General features: G+C 35.3%; 1 protein-coding gene across 3 annotated transcripts in view; it reads left to right on the top strand.

The window, feature by feature from the left end:
* LOC138715482 (zinc transporter 6-like) overlaps nucleotides 1–12,962 on the top strand; it is an 80,249-nt gene that overhangs the window by 31,286 nt on the left and 36,001 nt on the right. For all 3 annotated transcript variants that reach the window (XM_069848427.1, XM_069848428.1, XM_069848426.1), the window contains exon 5: nucleotides 10,112–10,297. In XM_069848427.1, coding sequence (XP_069704528.1) covers nucleotides 10,112–10,297 — 186 coding nt within the window. The remainder of the gene's footprint in view (nucleotides 1–10,111; nucleotides 10,298–12,962) is intronic.

Raw genomic sequence — 12,962 nt, forward strand, 5'->3', positions numbered from 1 at the left:
AGTATATGTACTGAAAAATATAAGTGAAATGCTAACGGTTTGTAGGATTTCTACCTGAGGACTTCGAACCTTACCAGCTAATCCTCTCATTGTATTGTCATACTGGAATTCCACACTCCTCTTCTATACAAGTCTTACCCTGAGGCTGAAATTATTATTAGAAGGATGCCTCTTCTGCTCCCTCCCATATTTGTAGTGTGGCGACAATAGCACTAACATGCTTCCCCTAACATGCCTTTAATTTGAAGGTAGATAGGTAGAAGGTCTGTAGTAGGCTATATGTACGGGTGTTTTGTGAATTAACTGCTATATTTGTGTTCTGTGGTGATCTGTTAAGTGTTGTAATGCCCCCGATTAAATGTTCGAGAAGAGATCTTGTGGCACAGTGGATCAAGGGAAAAGAATATCTTAGAAATTTGGAAAGAATGTTAGTAAGACGTTGTGCCATTCGAAAATAAAATGTAAGTTTCAATTTTGATAGTGCATATTTTCAATAGGTTTTTCCTTTATTATGCATATTTGACCATTTTATAGTGCATGGATGCATGCATATTTTACGATTTGATAGTGCATGTATGCATGCATATTTTACGATTTCATAGAGCATGAAAATCTTGTCTCTAATTATCACAAACGTGGCTATTGGAAACCAACCAACTAGTACAGATACACTGTTGCTTTGGCATCACGAGTACTTGAATTTGGATATTAGTAAATAGAGAAATAAAGTAAAATACTATGTAGATTTCATAGAAATGAATAAAAAGTGTATTGAACTACGAGTCTTGTTTATGCACAAATGATAATTTATTATTAATTACTCTATAGACATTTCTCTTATCAAAACATTTTCCGTGATAGAATTGAAATGGTAACTGTTACTTATGATGTAGGTTGAGTATACATACATACACACACACACACACACACACACACACACACACACATATACATACATACATACATACATACATAAATGCATGCATACATACATGTTCTGCCCAAGGGTAGGTTTTTCACTGCAAACCCAGCATTCTCCAATCATTCTTATTTTCTGCCTTCCTTTTAGTCTCTGCATATGATCCACTTATCGTAATGTTATCTATCATTTGATAGGTTGAGTATATTGGCATTTAATTTTAAGACAGTAACTGAAAAGAAAAAAAAAAAACCCTCGTGTCTTAGACACGAAAAGTTTATTGAGACATTTTCCTATATTTTGAAATTGTACAGTATAAAGAAAAGAGTATACAATTGCTTGCTTGCTTATTTACTTACGACTTTTAAGGAACCCAGAGGTTCATTGCCGCCCTCACATATGCCTGCCATTGATCCCTATCCTGAGCAAGATTAATCCAGTCTCTACCATCATATCCCACCTCCCTCAAATCCATTTTAATGTTATCCTCCCATCTACATCTCGGCCTCCCTAAAGGTCTTTTTCCCCTCTGGCCTCCCAACTAACACTATATGCATTTCTGGATTCGCCCACACATTCTACATGCCCTGCCATCTCAAACGTCTGTATTTAATGTTCCTAATTAGTTTAATTAATTATCATAGTTTTCTGAAGTTAGAAGTTGCTCCCCCCCCACCCTCTCCCAATAAAACCCCCAAAGTCAAAATAAAACTAAGAATAGATCTTCCCTCAAAATGTAGTAATTGAACAACGAAATAAACCCAGTTTCTAGACAGTTTCATTCAGTTCGAAATTGTACAGCACAAAGAAGAGAGTACGCCATAGTTTTCTGAAATTAGAAGTTGCATTAAAAATATATATTTTATAAACTAAACATAACCAAAAAAATAGTAAGCGATTCTAAGGCATTATTAAAAAAACACAACTGAGGCACTCAGAAGCAAAGTGATACAAGTGACAATTTTTAAAAAATTGAGATAAGTGTATATTCTAAATCTTTAACGACACTTCTGTTCAGAGAAAAAGTAATATAAGTGCAGTTTCAGTCAGTGGTGCTCCGTATTGGCCTTACTCTTGTATTACAATGCATACAGAGCTTTGACTGACAGGCACACTAATACAAGTGCGTTGTTTACATAGTGGTGTTGCGTTTCTTCTGTGTATGACTAATTCATTTGCCACAATGGAGAGAGGTAACATATTATATATTCGAAACATCTTCGTGGAAGGACTCCACACATTGAGCTGGACCCAACTATACAATAAGGATAATTTTGCTAAGTGAGGAACTTGCAATAGCTAAAGAAATTCATCCCACCCATACACTACTCTTTATTTGATGACCTGAAGCATGAAAGATGGTCCTCTAATAAGGACTGCAGGACGTGGAAGAGAAAGTTCAAGGAATAAGTTACTCGCAGTAGGAGTCTTACAGATGCACTTCATGACAGAAACAGAGATGTTGCAGCAGAGAGAGATGTGACTTCTTCAGATGAGGCTAGTGACGTAATAAACGCGACTAAGGCTGAATTACATTTAAAATTAAACATTTTCTTAACTCTCTTCTTTCGGAGAACTAAAAACCACATCAACTGTTGCCCTAGAAATTGAATGTAATATTCAACCTATCAGACACTATGTATTAAAATAGGATTAAAAATACATTTAAAATTGCAAGCCTCATCCAGATCTCAGATGTTATTCAAACTGTCAGATAATATCATGTGTAATTTCTACAAAATAAACAAAGAAGAAATACCAGTCTATATCACAGACACACTCATTGTTAAAACTTCAGTTGTGAAATTCCTCCATGGAAATGGGTAATTCCAGAACATAGCATACAAATTCCAGGAAATAATTCAAAAAATTATCCTCCATGCATTCTTAAGTTACATGCCGTGGAACTACTCTGCAGCACATATAAGGATCACCTTCAAATTTATACAGATGAATCCCTAAACCCTGATGATGGGACATCAGGAGCAGGGTATTATATTCCAAAATATCAAGACAATTACTTCATACCATGTTCATCCTCCTCCGTCTTGACACTGAATTGCTGCTCTTCAGTGTGTTACTCAAATTTCTGAAAAATCTATATGCATACTTACCAACTACAAGGAAGCTATATTTAATATAGTTAAATATGTACCAAACCTATACGCACATAGAATTATTCCAATTCAGAAACAACTAAGTAAACTAAAAAAACTCCAAAAGGAAATAACATTTCAATGGATACCTAGTCATTGTGGTATACCTGGAAACGAGAAAGTCAATAACGTTGCGAAATAGGCAACATATTTGCTACGAAGATCTCTTCAAGTGATATCTCTATCCATTGCTTTTGCTTCAGTTAAGTCTCATTTTATAAACTTATGGCTCAACAATTGGTTCTCTTGTGAAAAAGGAAAAATTTTACAGTCCGTTCAAAAGAAACCAGATGACCTGGAAATGTACAATAAATTGCCCAGACATGTTCAGACATTTTTAACAAGAGCCAGAACAGGTCACATTGTTATATGATTGTACCTACACCGATTTCAGCTTTCTGATGATCCTACTTGTCTGTGGTGTAATAATCATGATGAAGATCTGGAACACATTCTTCTATACTGTCGATCCATAAACCACAAAAGAAGTAAATTAAAATCATCAGTACCAGTTGCAGAAGACACAGCTCTGCAGTCCACCTTCTAGCAACAGGCATCTATAATGAACACCGTTCAAAATACCTCTCACTTCTCATGAAAAACAAAAACTGAATAGACTATAGTGGACTTTATGTTGTCAGCGAACAGCTGGATACCTAAGAAGATTGACTGAGGGATTCTTTCGGTTACACAGACAATTTTGTGTTATAATACTGTATGATAATCAGAAAGCTCAAATGCTGTTAAGACAAGAATGTTTGAATGTTGTAAGCAATGTTCTTGTTCTTGTTTTAAATAATATGCAAATACTGAAAACTGTTGCACTTATATTACTTCTCCACAAAAATATTTTCGTGGAAAAATAATACAAGTGACTTTAGGACCCTATTATATCTAAAATGTTTTAGAATAGATAATTTCTATTTAGAAGTTAAAAAATATAGGTACTAACATACACAACTGTAAATTTACAGCAACATAGTCCTATAACAGATTTTTTAATTTCCTTTTCAACTTCAAAGTCATTTATCTCAAAACTTACTAAATGTCACTTGTATCACTTTGCTTCTGAGTGCCTCAATTAACCACATGTCAACAATCGAAACCATACAACAAATAAGAAAATTGTGCCAGGCTGTTACCAAAAACACAGATAGAAAAAAGAAAAAGAGCCTTTCAGGTCAAAATAAAACCTAACTCCAAGTTAGATCTTTCCTTAAAACGCAAGTTTATAAAAAAGAGTGGAACATAAAAACATCCAACAAAAATTAAAAGAAAACTAATATATGAAGGTCTAAATAGACAAACATCATATGACGAAACCAAGAAAAATATGTATAGCTCAATTTGGATTACTAGTTGGACGTGATTGTCTATATCTCTTCAGAATGAAACTATTAAGGACAACTACTGTCCATTGTGTAGGGATTAAAATGCAACTTCAAATAGAGAACATCTGTTGGAGTGCATTCAACTTAGCAGCAGCAGCAGCTGTGGCGGTGGCAGCAGCAGCAGCAGGTTAGGGCCGACCCTTCAGCACGTCGGCTCAACAGTGTCATATTGTGCACCCCGAATTATGGGATGAATGAGAATGAGGTGTACCAGCCCACTGGCTGCATGAAACCCTTCACCTGCTCATCCAGTGGGCCTCCTAAACTCTCCCCACCTTAAGTTCGTACTGCCAAGGTGACCAAGTAGCACAAGATCCATTGTGACAGCTCTTTTAAGGTGTCAAAGCATCCTCAGAAGTGTTCTTAAGGAATGAATCCTGGCAGAGAGATTGCGAAAGGCTCAGAACCCAGAGACGATTAAAACATGCGTCATGATCTGACTATGCCTATGGAATGAGATGAAGATAAATGATATGATATGAAATGAAATCTAAATTCTTTTTCTGCAAGGAAGAGGAAGGGAAATGGATTGTGACAATGAAATTTCCAACCTGGCAACCTCCCAAATGCGAGTCCTGTGTTTAATGCGTGAGTCACTTTGCTGAGTAACTTAGCATGTAACTTGGAATTGTTACGCATTTTAAAGGTATTTTATCCACTGTAAGCCAGCCAATTATAGAAAGTTACTGAATACGAAATCTAGGACGTTCCTCTCTATACCCTTATACTAACGATATTGCAGAGATCGTCTTAATTATGGGTGACTTTAACACAAATTTGTTAGCCTATGATTCGAACTACACTCCACATCTATTGACCATGTTCCAGGCTCTTGATCTAGCAGTCCTTCCCCTCGAAACCACCCACCATACCTAATCTTCCGAATCCCTATTAGACTTAATTATTACGAAGAATTTAGACAAAGAACAAACATATGGACAATGTGCGGTTTCGGGAATTTCATACCACAATATTATTTATCTAGTATATTCTTTGAAATGTCCCAAGCCCATGCCTAAACTGATAAGGTATCATGACTTGAAACGTGTTGATGCAACCCCAACTACCTGAAGACGCAATGAAGATTCCCTGGGACTCAATATGGACCTTACATACTGTTGACGAGAAAGTTGTTAAACTAAATGAGTATATTATAAATTTATATGACAAGCATGCTCCTATCAAATCTAAACGCATAAAAAGGACACGAGGACCATGAATGACTGCTGACATACTGCTGTATGATTATGGACAGAATTGCTGCATACAAAACGTTTAAACATGACAAGACAGAAATTTCCTATAATTATTATAAACTCTTAAGTAACAGAACTACTCAAGTCAATAGAAATGCGAAACTGAGATATTTTCATAACATCTTGAAGGTGGCAATAAAGCATATTACCTCTAAAGCTGAAGGTGTAGATAATAATAGCATAATATTATTGAAGAAAATATTGGACATAATACTGCTGACACTAACACATATATTCAATGCCTCGCTTATAACTTCTACCTACCCGAACCTCTGGAAGAAAGTCTTTATCCATCTGATCCCCAGAATTAAAACCCCATTATGTGCAAGTGATTTCCATCCTATTAAGATCCTACCTGCTCTATCAAAAGCTCTGGAACGTATTGTTCACAAACAACTAATGAACTATCTATGAACTATCTAACCGAATGTGTCTTACTTGATGAATACCAATCGGGACTCAAAATGGACATAGTATGACTACAGCACTATTAAAAGTGAATGAGGATCTACGTGAAGCCGTGGATGAACGTTAATTAACACTACTGACATTACTTGACTTCAGTAAGGCATTTGATACAGCAGACACGGACTTCCTATTATGTAAATTAAGACTTCTGAATCTTTCTGAAAGTTCTGTTACTTGGTTTGAATCCTACCTTCGCAAATGTCAAGGTCAATGCAAATGTCAATGTGTCATTGCAAGCGATTATGCTTCGAAATGGCGTGTCGTGAAGTATGAAATTCAACAAGGTTCAGAGCTCGGATCTTTACTCTTCATGATCTATATTAATGACGTGAATAAAATGATAAAACACTGCAGATACCATATGTATGCTGACAACTTGCAAATTTATTTGCATTTCCATCCTGACGAGACTAGTGACGCAGTAAATAAAATAAACTAAGACTTGAATTCGATTTCACTGTGGGCACATAGGCTAAATTTGGATTAAGGTTAAATCCAGAGAAATCGCGAGCAATCATAATGGGACTTGATCATCTACATAGCACTCTAGATAGTAGTATAATATTACATGGGATTATTGTTAAATACAGTGAAACAGTTAAAAACCTGGGCATTTTTATAGATAGTGATCTAAATTGGAACACTCAGGTAACACACATTTGCAAAAAAAAATTTACTCTACTTCACTCCTTGTTTCAATGAAAGAATTTCTACCACTTAGTCTAAAAAATAATCTTATTCAGACGCTTGTAATGCCCCATTTTGATTATTGCGATTTCTTCCTAACTAATGTAAATTCACTCTTAGCTGAGAGACTACAACGTGTTCATAATGTGTGCATATGATTCATCTGCAATAATCGTAAATTAACCATATAATGCCTTTCCTCCAGTTACTTCATGGGTGCGTCTGAAGGAACGAAGAACAATACATTCACTGTCTTTTCCATTTAGAATCATGCATATTTTTACTCCAAATTATCAGCTATTGTGCTTTCAATTTCTTACAACTCTCTGAAACCGGCATCAAGCACTTCTTTCTTCCCTCAACACAGAACGTCTTTATACTCATCCTTCTACACTGTAGAAATATCTCGCCTCTGGAATTCGTTACCTAATAATGTTAGGGACTGCCGGACTTTACCACAATTTAAAGTTAAATTTGAAAATTTTGTCTTATTTAATGGTTTTATGTACCAGTATTGCTAGAAGTGTTGATTTGTGTTTTTACTCTAGATTAAATTGCAAGTTTCTTGATTATGTTCGTTAATTAGTTAGGATATAATTAATTATGAGACTTCATCATTCATCTGAAGTTTGTGTGACTGCAATCTGTGTGTATTTTTGTATGGCTTTACTTTGTTTATAGTGTGATTTTTCTTTTTGTTTCTATTATTGTATTTGTATTTCTGGTGGTGTGGAAGAGAAGGCCTGATGGCCTTAACTACACCAGAATAAATAAAAATAAATAAACAATATCTTTTACTGTTATCTCATAAGAGAAAGGAAACTGATTTTTTTCTATCTAAGAACACATGAAAGATTTATACACACTTTGATCTACATGTTTCAGGAACATATTGATGAAATAGAGTGATCTGTTTGGGTATGGATAAAATGAAAACACTGTTAAACATTTACTACTGAACTTTATTTGTTGAAACTTCGTGTGCACAGCATTGAAAGATGGGAGATTTCTCAGGACTCTATATGATCCGCATTGCGCACTCTGTAAAACTTATAACGGTGATGCAATTCAGTCCATGCCCATTGTAACATCAGAGGAATGATTTGTTGGAAAGCTTGAGTAATTTTTACCCTTAGATCATCAATGTTCCTGGGGTTCTGTGAATAGACAATGTCTTTAACAAAATCCCATACAAAGAAGTCAGATCCATAGCATATTGTCTTTTCTGCAAAGAAGAATGGACCATACACTTTACTGCGGCTCACTCCACATCATATGTTAATTTTTGGACTTCACCTTTCAAGCTTGTAGAGACATGTGGATTTTCCCTTCCCCATATAATGCAGTTGTGTGTGTTTACTTTTCCGCTGACTTGAAAAGTTGCCTCATCTGTAAATGGCTATTTGTTTAAGAAGCTGTCATCTCTGTAATCTGTTGGCACACCATGGACGCAAAATTGAAATGAGCTTATGATCCTCATTGTGTAAGGCTTGTAGATGTTGTAAATGATATGGGCAGTGAGGGAAGTGAGACAGTATGTGCTGGTATGGAATACTGTCACTGGTTTCTATTGCCAGAAGACATACCATTAGTGAAAAATGACATACTGTCATGAAAAAATGTGATCCGTAAAAATTTGGTTATACATTTCTTCACAGCTAAAAGTAGGCCTACTATCTGTTTGCTTCGTAAATCTAAACCACAGCCTTCAGGAACTGCATTCAACATGTATTTAGACACGTTTATTTGATAAGTCAACCCTACAAGTATAGAAGGCTGTGGTCTGTAGCTTGTGGTGGCCATTGTTGTTGCAGTTTTTATTTATAATTAAATAAGGCACTTTGAAGCTTTAACATTATTTTAAATGGTAAGTCTCAATGGACATTGTAAAATAATCTAGCAAGTAACTGAAGTAACTTGAAATTATTTTATTAAGAAATTTCATGTGTTGCGTAAACTTCAAAGATTCACGTTACTGACTGCACGAAACGATTTATTGTATACATCATGTATGTATATGTTACAAGGAAGGGGACATGTCTTTTTTAAATCGAGGTATGCCAGGGGAAAATCTTGGGGTAGCATATCGCTTCTGATTTTTTCCCCACTTCCTTCACTGGATATGGGTACAGTTTCAGATAGTTTCGAATAGTACACTGACAGGACGTATATGGTACATGCTTCTCTGCTGACATGCTTAAACTTTCCATAGGACTCCTTGTCATGGCTTCAGAGATAGCTGCTTCTCGTACTGGTTTTCACCTGCAACCTCCTGTATGTTTTTTTTAACACAGAACCTGTTTCTACAAATGTTCGATACCACAACATAATGGAATCGTATTTAGGTACATTATGCACACCATACTCACGTTGAAATTCTATCTGAACTCGTTTAACACACATTGTGTCTGTAGTTTATTTGTAGTAGCCATTCACTCATTCATTCATTGTATTCCAATGAAACTTTAAGATGTGGAACAAGTAAAAATTTTACAATATTACAATTACAATTTTTACAAATTTTTACAATATTTTACAGTTTTTACAGTTTTACAATTTTGTAATTTTCTACAATTTTTTACAATTTTCTGCAATTTTTTTTACAATATTTTGGCGAGATATAGTGAGATGAGGTGAGGTCCGAGGATTCGCCGAAAGATTACCTGGCATTTGCCTTTTGGTTGGGGAAAACATCGGAAAAAATCCAACCAGGTAATCAGATCAAAGGGGTGAAATGAAGTGAGGCCAAGGACTCGCCATAGACCATATGGCTTCAGTCCACGGCTGGGGAGAAAGAAACCATTCAATGAGACCAAGGGGGGATCCAACCCAAGCCCGAACGCATCTCCGGATCAGCAGCCCAGCGAGTCTGCCGACTGAGTTACATCGATGGCTCTACTAAAAAACATACAATACATAGCCAATCACATTATTACATTTACAAACAATCATTCATCAGTTGAGCTATATGTATAACACAAAACAAGTATCATCTACGATTTTCAGTTCATATTATGCAGTGTTGATTTTCATTCTTGCCATATGTGGAAACTCCCATCATTTAAGCATAATATTACCAGCAAGAAATTTTGTCATACTATCATAATAACTTTATAATAATAAATTTATATTATCCATAGTGAAACGGATCAGCCTGTATATTATTGTTAATTGCTATTTTTATGCATACTTAATTACTTCAAAAACTTATTGTTACTCCTTATTTTTTTCCAGCTTGTTGACTTGTGTTTTATCTATTTGGGTTGAGCGAAATGGTCCTACACCTCTTTTCAGCTTTGGATATGAAAGATTCGAAGTACTGGCTATTTTTGCTAGCACTGTTCTAGCACAACTTGGTTCCTTGTTCATTGCCAAAGAAAGTGTGGAAAGGCTGATTCTTGAACAGCCCGAAATATACACGTGAGTTGAATATATAGTTACATAGCTGTTGCAAATTAGATTATTTAAGATGTCTAGAAATGTAAATCACGAACTCTAGCAAGTGAGTCTGAATCGATGCAGAACAATTTTATATTTTCTTTGATGAAGTACAGTATATATGTATGTGTTGAACATACAGAATGAACCAGCTGTTCCTCACAATTTAGTTTTATACAACCCGCAATTTATAGCTGTACTGACTAAAAACATCAGTTCCTGTTGATATGCAATTTCTAAGAAATGTACACGTTTACATATGTGCTCTAGTAGACAGAAGAACTCTTTTATGTCATGTATTATTCAATAAGAGGCCGTTTATGCACTTTGAGAACAGGAAACATAGGTACAACAGGAAATACACACTCATGGAAAGATAAATTATGGGCTGTCTTATTTCTCCAGAATCAAATTTGAACCATACAGTTGTCATATTTTCATATGGATTTTCAGTCTGTATTTACAGTTTGTTTTTACATTCAGTGAGATTTTAACTTTCATGAAAATACTTTATTGTTATTATTATTATTATTATTATTATTATTATCATCATCATCATCATCATCATCATCATCATCATCATCGTCCTTGCAGGTATTAGGCCTAGTGGCCTGTTACGGTCTCCATCCATCTTTTCAGGGGGCGTCCCAAAGATCATCTTCCATGTGGTATATAGCGGAGAATTTGTCTTGGGAGTCTGGAACGATCCATTCTATTGACATGGTTAAGCCAATTTTGTCTATAGTGGTTGAGATGTTCATAAATAGGTGTAATTTTCAATTCTTTTGTAATTAGTTCATTCCTTTTGTGGTCAAGCAAGCTGTAGCCGGCAGTCCTCCTTAGAAATCTCATTTCCGCAGTTGTTAGGCGTTGAACATCTGAGTTTCGGACAGTCCAGGCCTCACTACCATACATGAGGACAGGTCTTGCTAGAACTTTATATGCTTTTAACCTGGTATGCTTTTTGGTTTTCGTGGTTGTGAAAACCTGGTTGATGGTTCTTAAGGCTCCATTAAAATGTTGAATATTTCCAGATATATCAGTAACAGGTAAATATGTCAAATTATAACCTAAATATTTAAATGAGTTTACCTGTTCTAACGTATGGGTTCCAATGCAAATTTTACTCCTATAGCGCTTTCAGAATAAGAAGGCATATGGCCTCAGCCAATTGAGTGCTAGCAGCAGTGCGATGTTGTCAGAGTTGTCACACGGTTCACGAGACGTGGAAGACAGAGACAACAGATAAGGACAGAAATATCAGTTGCAGCTCATTGCAGCGAGCGGGTGGGTCGAGATTGTTCCTTCATTGTGTGTAATATTTAAATATAATTACTCTTACTGAAGTAATATTCATCTCAATCTTTATTACTTCTTCGCTTCACAGATCAGTAGATTTTGGAGGCACTAACTTTCGAAATAAAGTTACAGATATGTAGAAATTTACTATGCTAATTTCAAACAAAGAATGTCTTAATTTTAAAAAAAGAATGCTGCATATTGTATTGCACTATCTAACATGTTGAAATACTCTCCTGAAAAAATTGAGGGCGAGAATATTTATCCTTTTGTTCAGACTTCCTTGTATAGCAATGTTGAATTTATTATTGTTTATTTCTCCAGAGGAAAGATGAGATAAAGTTTGTTTGTAGGGGCAGCCTACGAACCTAGCGATAATAAAACGTAAACACTTCTGTAGATACGTAATTTAGTATTGATATTGAAGTTGAAAAGTATTTTATTTTTCCTCTCCTAAATGAAGCCTATTTAATTTAATTTAATTCTCAAGCTTATACCTACCTAGGGGTCCAGGGTTCTATATTCTCGTTACGAATCTGGTTATAATGCAACGTAAGCATAATATGTGATCATACATAGTTCAGTATTCATATTGAAACTGTAGATTATTTTATTTTTCTCTGTTAGAGTAAGTCTATCTAATTTAATTTTATTCTCTAACTTTTACGTATCTAGAGGTCCAGGGTTCTATAGTCTGGCTAAGAATCCGGCTATAAGAATATAAGCATATCTGTAGGCCTAATTCAGTGCTCATATTGAAATTGAAGATTACTTTCTTTTACTTTGTTAAATCAAGATTATCTAAAATATTATTTAATCCTCAAGCTTATACCTACCTAGAGGTCCAGAGTTCTATGTTCTATCACTCTGGCGTGGGCAGTATAAGCCTACGAGTGAAGGTAGTTATATATAAGTGAATATGAAAATCGTAACCCAATAATATCGTTAATATATTGAAGGTAAATTTGTATATTTAAAAAAGATATATAATGTAATATATTATATACAACTCAAAGTTTTTAAAATAGAAACTGAGTTTTGGAATTATAAAATCTCCTCGTTTCTAGCATTCCTGTATTTATTTATATTTTTAGTAGGTTATTTTACGACGCTTTATCAACATCTTAGGTTATTTAGCGTCTCAATTAGATGGTGATAATGCCGGTGAAATGAGTCCGGGGTTCAGCACCGAAAGTTACCCAGAATTTGCTCATATTGGGTTGAGAGAAAACCCCGGAAAAACCTCAACCAGGTAACTTGCCCCGACCGGAAATCGAATCCGCCTGGTTTCGCGGCCAGACGCACTAACCGTTACTCCAAAGGTGTGGCCTGCCTATATTTATTTTAA

This window comes from Periplaneta americana, chromosome 15 (assembly GCF_040183065.1).
Source record: "Periplaneta americana isolate PAMFEO1 chromosome 15, P.americana_PAMFEO1_priV1, whole genome shotgun sequence".
Taxonomy (NCBI): domain Eukaryota; kingdom Metazoa; phylum Arthropoda; class Insecta; order Blattodea; family Blattidae; genus Periplaneta; species Periplaneta americana.